This window comes from Mauremys reevesii, linkage group 1 (genome assembly GCF_016161935.1).
Source record: "Mauremys reevesii isolate NIE-2019 linkage group 1, ASM1616193v1, whole genome shotgun sequence".
Lineage (NCBI taxonomy): Eukaryota > Metazoa > Chordata > Testudines > Geoemydidae > Mauremys > Mauremys reevesii.
In genome coordinates, this window is record NC_052623.1 from 50,478,117 (window position 1) to 50,495,815 (window position 17,699).

Genomic DNA, 17,699 nt, shown 5'->3' on the forward strand with positions numbered 1-17,699 from the left:
GTAAACAGCCTTTTTGTTGCAGTGCTCACCTCTAATTGTAACGTCTTTCTTTTGAAGCACTTCTTCCCCCGAGTATATGTTCCTTGCTCTGCAGGCATAGGTCCCTGAGTGTTCCAGGGAAACATTCTTGATGGTGAGAATGAGGGTAGTGGAGTATTCCTTAACGATGTGCTTTTTTGCTTTTGTTTGATTATTAACTGTCCTCGGCAAAATCCAAGCAATGTCTTTGTACAGGAATTTGTTGACTGAACAGGACAATATCAGGTTCTCTCCTTCAATGGGCATTTTTTCCAAATTAATATGAAATCCATTTGGCACATCTGTCAAAAATCAAGAACATTTTTAGTTTATAGGAAAATCATTGGTCAAAACTAAAATTATTTCTATTTTCCTGTTAGCCTGAAGATCCTTCAGCTAATATTTTCAATGGCTTCCTGCTAAAGTCTCTAGCCTTTCTTCCTACACCCTGGACTGCTTCAATTCTTGTATGCAGTGTAGTTATAGCTGTGTTGGTCCCAGGATATTAGAGAGACAAGGTGGGTGAGGTAATATCTTTTATTGGACCAACTTCTGTTGGTGAGAGAGTCAAGCTTTTGAGCCACAAAGAAGAGCTCTGTGTGGCCTCAAAGCTTGTCTCTCACCGAGGTCCAATAAAAGATATTACCTCACCCACCCTACCTCTGTTCTTCTCACTTGACTCAACAAAGAGAGCACTCTCCACTCGTAATGGATACATGAGGGCTGCTCTTCAGCTGGTGTAAATTGGCATCTTTCAGTTGACTTCACTGGAGCTAAGCGATTTGCCCTAGCTGAGGATCTGGCCCATCATGTTAAGACAGTCTGAAGTAGAGTACAAAGAGCAGAAAGTATTGAAAGAGGTCACACTAAGATCAGGGAGAGAAATATCTGGTTTCAGCTAGAGCTAGTGCAATAGTTTAAAAGGTGTGAACATATTGGAAGAAGTGCACAAGGCAGGTCACAACATTTTATTAAAGCGATTGCTTGTTATTCATGAGTATTCAGACAACTAGTAGGTATTTATTAAAGCTCTTGCAAATCCTGAAGATTTAATGATCATTTGAATTAATGATTATTTTTCTGGGAATTCACACCAGAAGTAAGCTATTTCAGTCACCCAAGCAGAGACCAGAAACAATACCATGTGACCTAGGTGACTAACTACAGAGCTAATATTTGGTCATAAACAGCCTATAGGATGAAAATTATTCCTCCAAACTATTAGGTGAACACTTGCAAAAAGTGAGTCGATTCAAAGAAAATCAGGATCAGCTCATCAACAATTTGCTAAACATAAATGTTGCAAAATTTGTAACTAATATGATTCATAATGGGTAGTTTGACCAGCTGTTACTTCAGCCAACAAAAATAAAAGTAGATCTGTGGTTCATCACCAGAAAATTGCAGCCTCCTTTGCCTGGAAAGTGCTGGCTATCCCATGCCTGGTTACACTCCATTACACAGTCTTTTGAGGCTTGAGCTTGCTCCATGGAAGCCAATGTGAATTATGCCATTGGCTTCAGTGAAAGTAGAAGGCTCCTGGTGAAAATCAAATTAAAATTGCTGTTCCAAAATGGAACCTCTCTTGGTTTAATTTAAAATTATTTCCCCTTTCTTGTTTAATTGCAACTGACTTATATAACTTAATGTCAAAAGGTGGCAGGTTTCACTTGTTCTCTAATTGATAATTTCCACAGCATTTGTCTGTGAACTTCACTTGAAATAATAGAAACAGGGATTGTATCTGGCATTATTATTCCCTAGCACTCCAGTCTGTTCTGTTAGAACATGGAATTACTGTACTTCATGCTTTCATACACTTGTCTTATCTGTCAGATAACATGTACTCCCCTTGAACAAGACTTATGTTTAACACTGTACTTCCCTGTATTAATTTTGGATGGATCCATTTGGTTAGCTATTGGGTAAATGAGCTCGTATCAAATCCCAGATCCAAACTCCCTCCAATTTTGGAAGTGCTTAGAAACCAGAGAGGGACCTACAATTTGTGGTTTGAATCCACCTTTATTGTTGCAATGAGAAGGAAATGTGGAGTCTCCATTCCGTAGATACAGAAATGTCAAAGATGAGTTGAAAGGAAACTGCTAAATCAAAGTATTTGGTCCTGCCATGAGGGCAGGGGACTGGACTCGATGACCTCTTGAGGTCCCTTCCAGTCCTAGAATCTATGAATAAGATATTGGATATGGGCACACTTCTCTTATAATGTCTGGCCTTTTTTCACCTCTCTCACACACAAAGACATTGGGAAAACTTTACATTTAAGGGATAAGAGTGAAAAATAAGAGCTATTGGGCCATATTTGGTGCTGACGAGCAACTGCTGCAACTTTCTTTGCTTTACCCAGGATTACATGAGACCAGATTTTGAACTCAGAAAAACCAATGTAAATCAAGAGCTCTTGAGAGCCAAACTTGCCTTTGAGGTAACTGGTTTGTTTTAGTATCAGAGAGGTAGCTGTGTTAGTCTGGATCTGGAAAAAGCAACAAAGAGTCCTGTGGCACCTTATAGACTAACAGATGTATTGGAGCATAAGCTTTCATCTGACGAAGTGGGTATTCACCCACGAAAGCTCATGCTCCAATACGTCTGTTAGTCTATAAGGTGCCACAGGACTCTTCGTTGGTTTGTTTTAAAACATTAGGCCAGGGGTAGGCAACCTATGGCACATGTGCCGAAGGCAGCACACGAGCTGATTTTCAGTGGCACTCATACTGCCCGGGTCCTGGCCACCGGTCTGGGGAGATCTGCATTTTAATTTAATTTTAAATGACGCTTCTTAAACATTTTAAAAACCTTATTTACTTTACATACAACACTAGTTTGTTATATATTATAGACTTATAGAAAGAGACCTTCTAAAAATGTTAAAATGTATTACTGGCACGCGAAACCTTAAATTAGAGTGAATAAATGAAGACTCGGCACAGCACTTCTGAAAGGTTGCTGACCCCTGCATTAGGCCATAATCAGACTTGCTGTAAGGAGGTACAGCAACTTCCCTGGGCCCAACTCTTGCCTAAAGCATACTATCTGGCTTACTTGAGTTACAGCACCGCCTTAGACCAGCTCTGAATTTGACCCAGTGTGTCAAGAAATAGCAAAGTATCCATCTGAAATTCTTTTAATTTTTTTTGCTATGAAAATGTCAGTGCTCAGTAAAGGCTAGGAAAAGCCAAGCAAAATTCTTACAATGAAATCAAGGAGGACCGTGAGACTCAGCAGGAGATGACCTATTTTTAACATGAAAGGATAATATGCCCTCAGAATAACATAGCTATAACTACTTTATGGTGTCACATTTGGGACATTTCCTAGATGTCACCAGTGAAGAAAAACACTTTAAAAAAAGACCAAGTCTGAGGACAAAAGCAAAATGCACTAAATTCCAGTCAAATAATTTGTTTAAAGACTCCAAACTCCTAATATCTGACACCTAGCACCAATTCTAATAGCCTGAGGCGAGCTAAGTAACATGGCTGGAATAATGTAAAAGAGTTTTATTTACTTTAGTGATTTGAAGCTTCCTGTGGAAATAGCTCCCAGGTTTCCTGATGGAAGATTTTGTTTATCTTTGCCAAGCACCATCAGGAATCTCAAAATAAAACGCGTCTAGTGACATTGGGAAACCAGGGAGATAAGGCAGAGCCGTTCCTGTCTCACCCTCAGTAATTGCAAACACGCCCATGGGTCTGCTGTGTGCCAGCAAAACATCCCCAAAAGTAGGGGAAGGGACAGGCTGCGGGGGGAGGGGCCTAGCGCAGTGTAATTTGGCACACAGGAATTACTCTCCAGACTGCCCCAGTATCAATAAGCAGGAAGTCTTTCAGGAGGGAACTCCATATTTTCTCTTCATAAGATACGTGTCTATGGTTATTTGATGGACTAAGGCAAAGATGCACATTTAATAACACATTGAAACAAAGCCTAAAAGTGACCCGGCTCTTGACTGGCCATAGGAAGGAAAAGCTATTCAAGGGCATATCAGATTCACTTCTTGGAGATCCCAAATCGCACTCCCCTCATAAATCTCCCCAAAATACAGATGAGAATTAAACGCCAACCTCAGAAGGGTTTGACCCCACATGATCATCTCCAGCCCCTTACCTGTGCTCTCTCGCTCCTCCCCGCCCCCATCCCTCTCTATAGGAAGCAGAGCCCGTTGAAGTAGAGTGCTGCCAGGAGCAGCCCCAGGGGTGCTGAAAGCCATTGAACCATACTGTAAACTCTGTATATAATGGAAACCACTTCAAGCCAGGGGGTGCGATAGCACCCCTAGTTCCATCCCCCCTAATTCCAGCCCTAACCTCTGCTAACTTTCCAGCTGCTATTTCAGTCACTGTCAGAGAGGAGCATGTCACATAAAGAAGCTGCCCCCCCAAAAACAAAATTCTTCCCACTGCTCTAGCACAGGCTTTCTTGCCACCTAAAAGACAAGGATTGAACCACACAGTAATTCAAAATAAGGGCCATATCGGAGAGAGAGGTATTGTCTGCTTAGACTATGCTTGGGCTCTTCTCCATGTTCATTGTTCTTTCTGACCTCCCTTGCTGTGGCGGGCAGTTTCTGACTCTGCAAGCATTCATGTTCTCCTTCTCTGGATATTTTCATGTCTCACTTTCAGTCTTTGTGTAAGTCAGAGCCAAGTGAGAACAGCCTCCCAGCCCCACCCACAAAAAACAAACAAACCTCCGGCAGTCACCCTAGCCCTGAAGTATCTGTTTGGAATACATTAGAAGGAAATCCTTTTTGGTGTCCTGTCTGTCTGTTCACACCCATCAGCATTTTTTGGACTGTCATTTTTTCCCCAAGTGCGCTTTTCAACAAACACCAAAAAAAAAAAAAAAAAAAAAGTCTCTCAATTGACTTGAAGTAGAAAATGCTACTTGACTAGAACAATGGCCTCAGCCTGAAAGAGCATAATTGCTAGAGTAATGTGTGAATCCAAATGAGTATTTTTGGTCTTTCAAATTAGATGCGCTGTAAACCGGGGAGAGAAGAAGAAGCCTGACTTAGTTTTTAAATGTGCAAACAGCAGATAGCAACAATCCGAGTTTAATTAAAGCTATCAGATGTCAGTAGACGAACAGGAGTTTATAGGTCACACAGCTCAAGTCTCAAGACACACTAGGAGTCCAAAGGACAAATAAAATATTTTTTAAAACTAATTTAAAAGCTGAGTTTATATCAGTTTCACTACCCCACATACAAAGGGTGTGACCAGTGAAACCATGTATAATTTCCAGACAACAGTAAACCAACCACTCCAATATCCCATTTCTGAATGGATGCCAATGCCAAAGCCTTCAGGGGAAAGTCATAGCTATCCACCCTCTCTGCCATTATACATTCTACCATGTAAAGTATGGTATCATGGAGCGGGTTAGGATCCATTCAATATCTAAATAATTTGGATAATGGCATAGAGAATACACTTATAAGGTTTGAGGACAATACCAAGCTGGGAAGGGTTGCAAGCACTTTGGAGGACAGGATTGGAGTTCAAAGTGATTTTGATAAACTGGAGAAATGGTCTGAAATAAATAGGATGAAATTCAATAAGGGGAAATACAAAGGACTACACTTAAGAAGGAACAATCAGTTGCAAAAATACAAAATGGGAAATGACTACCTGGGAAGGAGTACTGCAAAAAGGGATCACAAACTAAATATGAGTCAACAATGTAATACCGTTGCAACAACAACAACAACAAAAATGAACACCATCCTGGGATGTATTAGCAGGAGTGTTGTAAACAAGACATGAAAAGTAATTCTTCCACTCTACTCAGCACTGATGAAGTCTCAACTGAAGTACTGTGTCCAGTTGTGGGCACCACACTTTGGGAAAGATGTGGACAAACTGGAGAATCAAACACAATTAAAGGTCTAAAAACCATGATCTACAAAGAAAGACTGAAAAACATGGGTTTAGTCTGGAGAAGTGAAGACTGAGGAGGGACATGATAATAGTCTTCAAGTACATAAAAGTTTTTTATAAAAAGGAGGGTGAGGACAGGACAAGAAGTAAATTGCATCAAGGGAGATTTAGGTTAGATATTAGGAAAAACTTTCTATCTGTCAGGGTAGTTAAGCACTGGACAAACTACGTAGGGAGGTTATGGACTTTCCGTCATTGAAGGTTTTTAAGAGCAGGTTAGACAACCACCTGTCATGGATCGTCTAGATAATACTTAGGCTTTGGCTACACTTGCACTTCAAAGCGCTGCTGCGGCAGCGCTGCCGCAGCAGCGCTTTGAAGCGCTAAGTGTAGTCAAAGTGCCAGCGCTGGGAGAGAGCTCTCCCAGCGCTGTCCGTACTCCACCTCCCTGTGGGGAATAACGTACAGCGCTGGGAGCCGCGCTCCCAGCGCTGGGGCTTTGACCACACTGGCGCTTTGCAGCGCTGCAATTTGCAGCGCTGGAGAGGGTGTGTTTTCACACCCTGCTGCAGCGCTGCAAATTTGCAAGTGTAGCCAAGGCCTTAGTTCTGCCTCTGTGCAGGGGACTGGACTGGATGGCTTACTGAGGTCTCTTCTAGTCCTACATTTCTATGATTCTATGATTTTTCTGCACCCAGCTAAGAATCAATTCATACCCTGAAATATAACGATGTGGGCCATCATGCTCTAGTATCAGACAGTTAGGTGGGAGAGCAACTGAAAACTTTAAACAGGCAGGTATTATGGCACCAAAAGACCTTCTTCACTTGGCTTCAGGGTCTTACACAGAGCATTAGGTTCCTAAAGAGATAGGGCTACAGCACACAACTCAATGTCTTGTGCATTAAAAGAGCAAGTACCCAGTACACTGACTGATGATTAGAATGTTCCTATTCGCTGCCCTAAGTTGTATGTAAAGTCTCTATGTGACATATGTACAGACAATACCGCAGACAGATTAGCGAGCCAATTTGTGGGAAATCACAATCTCATTGTTTGAGTAAAGGTTTTAGCTTTCAAGGAAATGTACACAATTTAATGCTTGAAAGCAAACAAAAAACTATGATTCTAGAACTCTTAGTCAGCAAATACTTCTGCCATATCTATGAATAGAACAAGTAAATACTTTCTTTTTTCATATTTTACAAATAACCTCGCCGTGCATCACTTATCTATGTTTACATTTCAATGCCTAGTTCTGGTGTTTTATTACTGAACTTCTATATTTACAGACAACCAATAGTTCCTAAATGTGGGGGAGTATTATTAGAGCTGGTGAGAACATTTCAAAAAGTGTAAAATTTAATCCAAAAAATGGGGAGGGAAGCATAGTACTAGCATTCTTTTCATTAAAGTTGATCAGAATGACAGGCAACAGATCAACAACAAAGCAGATTAAAAAATTAGAGCAAGAACAACAACAAAACATGCTTAATTGAAAATGTATCCCCTTTTCAGCTGTGAGGTTATGGCAGGTTTCTCATTTTTAGTATTTTTAGTATTAAAGATAGATTGGTCTGTGGTTTCTAAAATATCTCCTATTAAATGATTACGTCTCATTTTCTTTTGCCAGGATCTTTTTCAAGACTATGCTGGACCATTAATGTAAGCCTAGCATCCCGTGAGTCCACATTTGGTAAATGCATCGTGCCACAGCCAACACAAAACCTTCAACCAGAAGGTGGCTCCATTGCAACGTGACCTTCCTACGTGATGGTTGATAAATTGTGTACTGGCTATTGTGAGTGAATTCCCATTTATTTCCTTAGCTCTTGAAGGCCCCGCATTTACTCCTTACAGTCCTGTTCCTGCAAAGATTTATGCACATGCTTGACTTTACGCCACTGAATTCACTAGAATTACTCACGTACATAGTTAAACACATGTGTAAGTCTTTGCCGGATATGGGCCTATATTATACAATGGTATCTTCCTCAGAAGGCGGTAGTAGAAGGCATTGGGTCCTATCATCTGTGTAAAGAATACTCATTGGTGTCAATGGAAGATACACCTGCAAAAAGATGGTCAAATGCGATCCACTGGCCCTGCTCCTGCAACATGTTCCTGAGGTAGACAGATCCATATGCCTGTGCTGAATCATATTGACTTCAATGGGGCTCTGGGCAGGCACAGAGTTCTGCTTGCAGGGTACCTGTTGCATGCTCAGGGCAATAGTTGGCAGAAGCTGATACATAACGTGAGCACACCTGATGCTGCCTGATAGGGGTTTCACAAATTATAAAGTAACATTACACATGTGCTGACTGCAAGCCATCAAACACTAGAAAAAAGTCATAGCAAGAGACCATTATTTTCATGAGCAATTTGCATCTTCATTAGAAAGCTGATAATGCATCATTGTTATTCATTCATCATTGCTAATCCCCTTTTTAGCAGCCAAGTCCCAGCAGTCCTGTGGAAACCCACCACAGAGGCAGTGAAAAATATTACATTAGTTAACATCTGCCTCCATTATAGTAATTATCACACCTAGAAGTATAAACCACATGACATCCTAACAAATGCAACATTCTGACCAGAGCGGGTGTGTAGTTACTGAATGGATTGTACCTTACCTGTTACATAAAAGCTAATGTTTCTTTCAACATTTCCTACTTTATTGGAAGCCACGCAGCTGTAGATTCCAGAAGATTTGGCTTCGGCTACAGCCAGAATGCTAGCAGTCTGTGAAAGCAAGAAGAGTTTTAGCTCGCGTTAGATTAAGTTGTTTGAACCCTTTTTTTAAAAGTTCCTATTGACATTAATATGATTCAGTTGCTCCATTCATTCAGTGGTGATTAGTAGGAGGTGTCACCACGTCAGGCTCTGGTAACGATGGAAAAATAACAGGAAACTAGCTGCCCAGGAGACCAATTCATTATCAGAGTCACTACAATCCATATCTTTGAATGTGCTTTTCAGGTTGATTTATCTCATGCTGCTGATGTAATAATGACAGGTTATAAAACATGAGGTGTGGCATAGCATGCTTTACCCTAGCAGGCTGCCCGTGGGTCAGTCAATCAACAAAGGGACTAGGTGAGGGACGCCTTAGTTGTTTGGATAACACTGGGAAAATGGAGCTCCGTTTCATAACAGATGAGTTGGTGGCATCTTTCATTCTTTCTTGTAACTGCTACATGAATGAGGGGAGTGGCAGGACAGAGCTTTTGCACCTCTTTCTTTTTCACATTTTTTTCCTTTTGGATTTCAGCTTTAATACAGTTAAAATAGTAGCAGTCAAAACTCTGCTTTGATGATCTATGCCTCTACTCTGCTATTATGATCACACCATCTTAGAAGGCCTAGCATACTGAATGTTTTCCTGAGGTGATATAATTTGTATGAGCAGATAGCTGAAGGGCATGGCACAGTAACATCTAACATTGCTTCAGAGAAAAACGTTACCCTGATGCCTACACGAGGGAATGCCATACATAGTGGTGGGTAGGATGGTCTAATGCTTAGGGCACTGGTCTAGGTCATGGGAGACCTGGATTCAAGTCTCTGTTCCACCACAGCCCTTCTGTATGACCTGGGGCAAATCTCTTAGCCTCTGGGTTTCAGTTCCCCATCTGTAAAACAGGGCTAACAGTACTTCCCTGCCTCACAGGGGTACTGTGAGGATAAATACATTAAAGATTGAGAGGTGTTAAGTCACCATGTTAGTAGGGGCTCTAGAAGTACCTAAGATAGAGATTTTTGGGAGGGGGATTCTCTGAATAATGCTAGGCTCAACATCTAAAAGGATAAACAGACAATGGGTAGGGAAAATAGGTACAATGGTTGTGGCTGATCACATCCTCATAATTCAGTTTAGTTCCCCAGTTGTGCGTCAACCCAGCCATTCTTAGTTTATTTTGCACAGGCATCATGGTAGAAGTAGGTTTTGAGGAGAAATTGTAATGCAGACAGAGCAATGGGACTGCAGAGTGGTTCAGGAAGGGCATTCATTCATTTTTCATGCCACATCGAAGGGAATGGTGTGGATAAAAGCATGGCGATGGTTGTAAGAAGAGCAGATAAAGGGGTGTTGAGCTGGCATTACTGGTAGAGTTGTGTGATAGGCAGCAATGAGAAAAGATACATCTGTGTCGATTGACATGTTTGAGTTTTTTAAATCTATTTTCATAAACCTTCAAAAATAATTTTAGTGCAGTTAATATTTTCTTCTGTTCATTTTGTCAGTAACTAGAGTCATGGGTCAAGATCAACATGATTGCTCTTTACTGAGGCACAGTGACCTTCTTCAGCTCGTCACTAAGTGCTGGTCAAACATGGCAAAAACAGTGTTTATGAACTGTGATGGTTTAGGAGTCTGTTTGTTTAGCTTATGAATTCTGGTTGATGTTATGAAGTGGTTATTATGAAATTGTTGTATCAGGGAATGCCTCTGTGACTTGGGAATCCACCATTTGCTGACAGGGCCTGTAGCATGTCTAACAGATCAGGGACAATTGTCGGTCATTAAACTTTCATAGTAGTGTATTCAGGTGAAAACCCTTTGGGAGAGTGGGTTGGCTGAAGCTGGGAGAAGCTAGCTCCTCCAACATGTCTGCAGGGCGGAGAAGCAGAAAACCCCAGCAACAGAACCAAAAAACCAGGTGTTCGTAGGGGGCCATAAAAACTCAAAGGACTCAGAGACACATAGGAAGCTTTGGGCATGCTTTTGTAGTGGTGGAGGGGGGCAGGCAGAGGGGTCCTGTTTAACTGTGGGACCAGTCAAGGTCAGAGGCAGCTAAGTTACGTAGAGGGAGATGAACGACTTGATTCTGAGGCGAAGCCATGAACTGCAGGAGAAGGATCCTGAACATCACAGAGGACTCTTTCCCCAAAGAACTCTCTAGAGAAGACAGGAAACTGAGGCATACAGATGTGTTTGTTATTTTGCCTAGATCTGTGTATCTTTCATGCTAAGTCAGAGTAATTATGTTTGGAAGTCTGACTGTCTCTCTGTAGGCTTGCACTGTCACCTGCTCCTGAAGAGTGAAGCTGTAAACCCGGAGCACCCACAAGGTGGAGTTCTGAGTGTGGGTGTGTTTAAGCTATGGGGGAGCCTGAGGGGTCAGGACAGGTCCCAGGAGCTGGGCAATTGGCTCACTGAGTCTCAGCTCTCAGAAGGGGAGCTAGACAGAGGATCTGACCCCAAGAGTGTGCCCAGAGACCTCAGCCAGGAGCAGTGTCTGGACTCTGCTCATTCTCAAGAGGCTTAAAGTACATGGGATCCACTTCAGTGGGCCCCAAACACAACAGTCTGGTCAGTGCTTAATTTGTACCAGGGCTTGGCAGTTCATAGCCCCATCACCTCTGGGCTTGCTGAATCAGTTATGAATGTAAAGAAATTGCTTGAGCCCCAGTACCTCTTTCGGTACAAATTAAGCACCGAGGCTAGTGAGTGTCCAGCCAGGGGGAACTCTAGCAGGGTTACGGGTCTGTGATATGAACATAAATTCACACTCTGCACTAGCAAATTATAGAGTTACAGATAACTGAGGCCAGGTAGGGCATCCAGGATCCTCTAGTCCGGGATAGCACGGGCCTTCTAATTTCACCCAGTGATTCCTGCAGTGGAGGGGGGAATTACTTGTGCCTGAACTAGATTGTCTGTTTCAAAAAGACATCCAATCTTGATTTAAAGACAAGAAGTGGTGGTAAATGTACCTCTTCCCTGGGTAAGCCGTTCCAATGGTCAATTGACTTCACTGTTAAAAAGTTACATCTTATTTCCAATTATATTTTTTCTAACTTGGCCTTTCAGCCATTTTCCTGCTAGATGAAAGGGCCCAATAATATCAGATATCTTCTCTCTGCATAGGTACTTACAGACTGTGATCAAGTTGCCTCTTAAATTTCCTTTAGATAAGTTAAATCAGCTGAGCTCTTTAAGTCTCTCATGATAGGGTATGTTTTCCAGCCCTTGAATTCTTTCTGTGGCTCTCCTTTGAACACTCTCCAATTTTTAAATGTGTAGACATCAGAGCTTGGAGCAGAATTCCAGCAGTGGGCTCACCGAGGCTGTATCACTTGATATTACTTCACACCCATTTTGCATAGATGTAAACAACTACACAAAGTATCTGGCAGGGGACACGCAGGCCTTGGTCTCTGACTCTACTGGTACCTGGTATTTATTTTATTAGACTGAAGCCCATAATGTATTATTCCTGAGCCTGAGGCCTACGTGGTAAATACTCCTTCTGTAATTCCCCCAGTTTGTGGGAATTAATTTTATCATCCAATACTTTGTCAAACACATTCAGGTCTCAGTTTTAAAAGGGAAATGTCCTCTAAAGCATAAATTTTCTCAATCCATCAGATTTAGATATATTAATTATCCCTGGACAGAGGCCTGTTCAGTCCTTTAGATGTGTATATAGTATCAGGGCTGGCTCCAGACCCCAGCGCGCCAAGCGCGCGCTTGGGGCGGCATGCCGCAGGGGGCGCTCTGCCTGTCGCTGGGAGGGCGGCAGGCGGCTCCGGTGGACCTCCCGCAGACGTGCCTGCGGAGGGTCCGCTGGTCCTGCGGCTCTGGTGGACCTCCCGCAGGCGTGCCTGCGGATGCTCCACTGGAGCCGCGGGAGCAGCGGACCCTCCGCAGGCCCATCTGCAGGAGGTCCACCGGAGCCACGGGACCGGCGACCGCCAGAGTGCCCCCCGCGCCGTGCCGCCGTGCTTGGGGCGGCGAAATTCCTAGAGCTGCCCCTGTATAGTATTACCTCAGTAATTGCCTTAGGTACTTGTAGTGTATAGGAATAAGATGTTATCCCTTTAATAGTCTGTGAGTCTTCTAATGGTGCACACTGTGCTCTGTGCTGTGAAAGCTGTCTGAAAACACTCAGAGAAGCAGTGTGTACGTAGCTAGTCCTGGTTTGTGTATATGGAGTAAATAGGCTTCCTGGGGACCTATCTGAAGTGTGTGTTTTCTTCATAGTGTTGCGTAAAGAGAGTATTTGATATTGGCCTCATATCATCCAACTCCTTCAGCATCTGACATTCTCTGCAACATGAAGAGGTTTAGAAATTGGCCGGAGCAGTGCTGTCTTCAGAAAAGGACAACATGCAGCAGTCGGATGCCACAGCTAGCTATGACAGGGTAAAGGCTGGTATCTGCTAGCTCCCATCAGACATTTCCACCAACATTTTTCTTGTATTAAACCAACCAAGGCCAATTGAAGTATTAAGTTCTAAGAAAGAAGGCACATTTCCAAGTCAGAGACTGGGCAGATTATTCACATATTGCTGCTGCCATCATTAACAGCTGAGAGAAGAGGAGATCCTGAAAGCAAGGAGGAGGCTGAAATGGTGGGTGGCCATATCTGAGGCTGATGGGGAGGAGGATCAGTAGGGCAGGCACACTGATTGAGAGAGGTGATGAAATCTTTGTAGGCAGGAGGAAGCACAGGCTGATTCATCCCCACGTGCTGGCGGTGGATGAGGAGTTTCTACATTAAAGTCCCATTTCACGTAAGAGCCTGCACAAAGGACTCATGCTGTTGAGATGGGTGGCAGAGAAGCCAGAGGGAAATGGTTGGCATTTTGACAATTTTCCTGGGGAAGATACCTCCCTGCCTCCTAAAAGGTCTTTACATGCACCTCCGCTGAGGGGGAGACCATATTGTGGGAGACCCTTGTTGAAATACTGGAGCACATCACTGTGTTGTTTTAATTGTGCCAATGATGTTACATACTTAGTATGCTTCACCTACTGGCAGGAGGTATCCATGTGAAACATCTGGACAACAGGCTTCACCTTCAGAACAAACATTGTTTTCAATATAAGAAACACCTACTGAAATATCTCCAAATTGAATAACAGGACGTGGACTAAAGTTATGGGGAACCTTTTTCTCCTAAGTTCATGCTTTCAAGGCCAGTGAGTTTGTTGCTCATTAAGCAGAGCTGTATCTTCAGCAGCACTACAAGCAGAACACATTATCCCCTGGGAAGAGCAGTGGCAGGAGCAGCCCTAACCATTTTGCTGGCCAGGGCAGAAAACATTTTCAGTGCCTCTCCTCCTCGCGAGTGGTGAGTCAGTGCCTCCTGAAAGAAGGTACCCGAGAACAACCGTCTTACTCGCCCGCCCCTAGAACTGGCCCTGCATCCAGCTGATTGCAAAGAAGCTGTAGTACAAGCAACGAAGTACTCCTGGCTGCACCCATAAGGCCTTCTTATTCAATGCCATATGGTTAATGCACTAACATTTGACTCTCTGCCTCTGTCGCACCTGGAGGGAAGAGATGTCAAGGGGCCGATGGCAGCTAGAGCTCTGCAACTGCACATGCCAAGTCATGCTTTTCTCAATGTTGTCAAACTCTAGGTCCCACCCAGGATGCCCCTCTGAAGTGATTCTTTTAAAAGTGATAACAAATTCTAGTAGCACTGATGAGGATGGACACCTCAGAGAAAAATTATGTGTGGTACACTGAAAATGAGGCAAGCTAAAATCCTGCAATAATGCTCTTAAAATAAATAGTACAACCCATGGCCCAGATCCTCCGAAGAACTTAAGCATATGGGTAACTTTCAGCATATAAGCAGTCTTACTGAAATCAGTACGACTGCCACATGCTTAAAACTGACCACATTCTCCACTGCTCTGCTAGATGTGAAACAGAAGAAACAGAATATAGGGTGAACTATCAGAAATAGTTTCATTTGTTAGGGTTGACTTTATATAGACACATCTATGGCTCCACAACTCGTAACACACAGGATCCATCCCTACCTTGTCAAAATATTAGCCTCATTACACTCTCCGTGGTGGTGTATTATTGATCTAATATATGTAGGTGCTTGACACATTTTTACTAAACTACTGTCCTGTATGTGTTTGTATTTTACACTGCAGCGTCACAAACTGTAATGGCACCTACACATCTGTGACCAAAGATGGTATCATCAATCACACTAAAGAGGGACAAAAACAAGAGTAGTTTTAGGTTTGCAAAACCTTTACATTTAGATGTTTAGTTTGCATTTTATCCTAAATCCTGAAGTCAAGTGGCTTTGCCACTCAGAAATGACACGTCCATCCAAAACGTATGTCAATAAGGTGCATAGATACTATGGTGATAATGGCCATGTAAGTAGCTGGATGGATAGATAAATAAATAAAACCTTCATACCATACCACACTACACGGTCATGTATTGATTCTCACTAAATCATATATTACACACACACCAAAAACTACTTTAAAAATTATCAGGGTTTCATAGCCAAATACTCCAAAGTTAATAAATTCCAGAATTAAGGTTTCCTGTGTAACCTTAATTTGGCCCTCTTGTACATATGCATTATGATTTAGTTTTTAATTACATGATCACATACAATTTTTTCCAGAGGAGCCCTGCGTCATTCAGTGCACAATGCTCACTTAATGAGCAGTTTATTCAATAGTTTGTTTTCTCCTCATTGTTCAATGTGTGGGCCCCATGCCTTATTTACTGCTCATTATTCAATCCTGCTCCAAAGACAGAATCACTAGTTTCCTCATGGGCTTTTCTCTGGCACGCATCACTATAATATTTGAGTGCTTCACAAACTTGAATTAATCTTCACAAGTCCCCTGTCCCCTGGATAAGGGAGTGGTACTATCCTCATTTCACACATGGGGAACTGAGGCACTAAGAATTTAGGGTTCAAAGTATCCAGTAATTTTGGGTGCCCAATTTGAGATGCTGAGGAGCTGATTTATCAGAGTACTTAGCATTACATAGCACTCTCTATGTACAAAATACAGCTCTCATTGACTTCATCACAGCTGAGATCACGCAGCACTTCTGCAGATCAGACACCCAGAAAATGAGGAACACACAATTAGTGTCCACCTGGGAAAAGTTTAGTTTAAGTGACTTGACTAGCATCACATAGAAATTTTGTGGTAGAGGAAAGGACATAATACATTTATCTAAGGCATCATTCAACTGCCTTAACCATGAAACCACCTCTTTTCTCTTTCTGGAACCCTCTGCCTCATTTCCTACAGACCTCTGCAACAAATGAAGCTGGGATCTTACAAACAAGAGTCTCCTTCACTACACAGTCCTGATTCATCCTCATCCCGCCCCATGAGGCAGGAGTCCTGTTGGAAAAACTAGAATATGATCATGTAATTGAAGACTGTATCATAACGCATAATACACACAAGGGGGCTGAATTAAGGTTGCACAAGTAGCCTGAACTCTGGCATTTCCTAACTTCTGAGTGCTCATGGTTTTCTTCTAACTTAGTCTTTGTCTGTGTAATTCCTCATTTTTTAGAAAAACAAACTGAAAAAACAGTAGTTCTGTCTTGTGGGATCATATTGACAGCCCCATGGTTTCATCAGCAGGGCTGGAGTTTTGAGCCATAGCACAGCCATCTGACGCTTGAGCTAACACAGCAGCTGACAGCTGTAGTAGGTTGTCATCTTCTATGTGGACCAGCAGACCAGCACTAGATGGAGATGAGACACACTCTTTCTCAGAAGGCTTCACAGCTATTTGCTGACAGCGAGGAATGGAGACTCCGGGATCTTTGGTTCCATTCCAGTCTCTGGAGGGGAGCATGTTCTAGTGGGAACAGACTCTTTTGCTCCAACCTGTCCCTATCCTGTTTCTTCCCCAACTCTCACACTTTGTCCCAGTCCCATTCTCCTTGCCTACATAGTCTCAGTCTCCACTCCTCAGACTTCTTATCCCAGTCTCCTTGCCTAGCAAGTCCTAGTCTCACTACTCCAGACTCTCCATTCCCAGTCTCCTTGCCAGGGCTGGCTCTAGGCACCAGCATTCCAAGCACATGCCTGGGGCGGCACTTCTCATGGGGCGGTGCTCCAGCCCTTTGGGGGTGGCTCTTTTCAAGGGGCAGCACTCCACTTTTGTTTTTTTGTTTTTGCTTGGGGCAGCAAAAAACCTGGAGCCCCCCCCCCACACACACACCCCCCAGTCTCCTTGCCCAGACAGTATACGTTCCCCCACTACCAATTCTTCATCCAGTTGGTCTCTCTCCTCCCTCTGGCCTCCATTCATGCTACCCCCGCCCGCCCACCTTGGCCATCCCCACTGGCTCCCAGTCCAAATTTTCCTTCCCGAGCTCCCTGTCCAATCTCAGTGTTCCTCTCCCCAACCACCTGGGGCCTTGTTCCAATCTCTTTGCCCAGCCAGTCCTAGTTATTCCCACACACCCTGGCTCTCTGTCAGATATGTCTCTCCTTCCTTATCTCCTACCCCTCACTCCACTGGTTCTCAGGCTTAGTTTCTGCTCCAGTTTGCAATCCCAATCTCCTCACCCTGCTAGACTTTCAGTCCCAGTTTCCTTCTTCCCTGCCCACCAGCCTTCAACCCCAGTTTCTGCCCTCACCCCCAGCGTCTTGTCCCCTCTGCCTTTGAATCAGGCAGCTTTCTCCTCCACACTGCCTGGTCCCAGCAGGGTGTGTGGGACTGGAAGGAGGTCACTGAATGCAAAGCATAGAGTCTCCCCACTCTCGGTTGGATGACTGTATCCAGCACAGCCTACACAAGCCCAGAGCTGCAATTGCAAGGAAAGTCCTGCTTAGCCCTGGGCTGAAGCATGCCCTATGCACATGACATCTTTGGGGAATTTAGCTGCTAAAACCCACTGCACATGTGCAAACTGTGATTTTTTAAAAAAATTTATTATAAAAGGCTTACAACTTGGCCAAATTCAGGCAGATTTTCATGGGAACACCAAAAGGCACAGCCCTCACAAGAAAGCCCC

General features: G+C 43.3%; 1 protein-coding gene across 2 annotated transcripts in view; it reads right to left on the reverse strand.

Annotated features, from left to right (window-relative positions):
• The window catches only part of FLT1 (fms related receptor tyrosine kinase 1), a 155,671-nt gene that overhangs the window by 60,590 nt on the left and 77,382 nt on the right, over positions 1-17,699 (reverse strand). For both annotated transcript variants that reach the window (XM_039501796.1, XM_039501726.1), the window contains exons 12-13: positions 8,558-8,666; positions 30-320 (exon numbers count right to left, since the gene is read on the reverse strand). In XM_039501796.1, the coding sequence (XP_039357730.1) occupies positions 30-320; positions 8,558-8,666 (400 nt within the window). The remainder of the gene's footprint in view (positions 1-29; positions 321-8,557; positions 8,667-17,699) is intronic.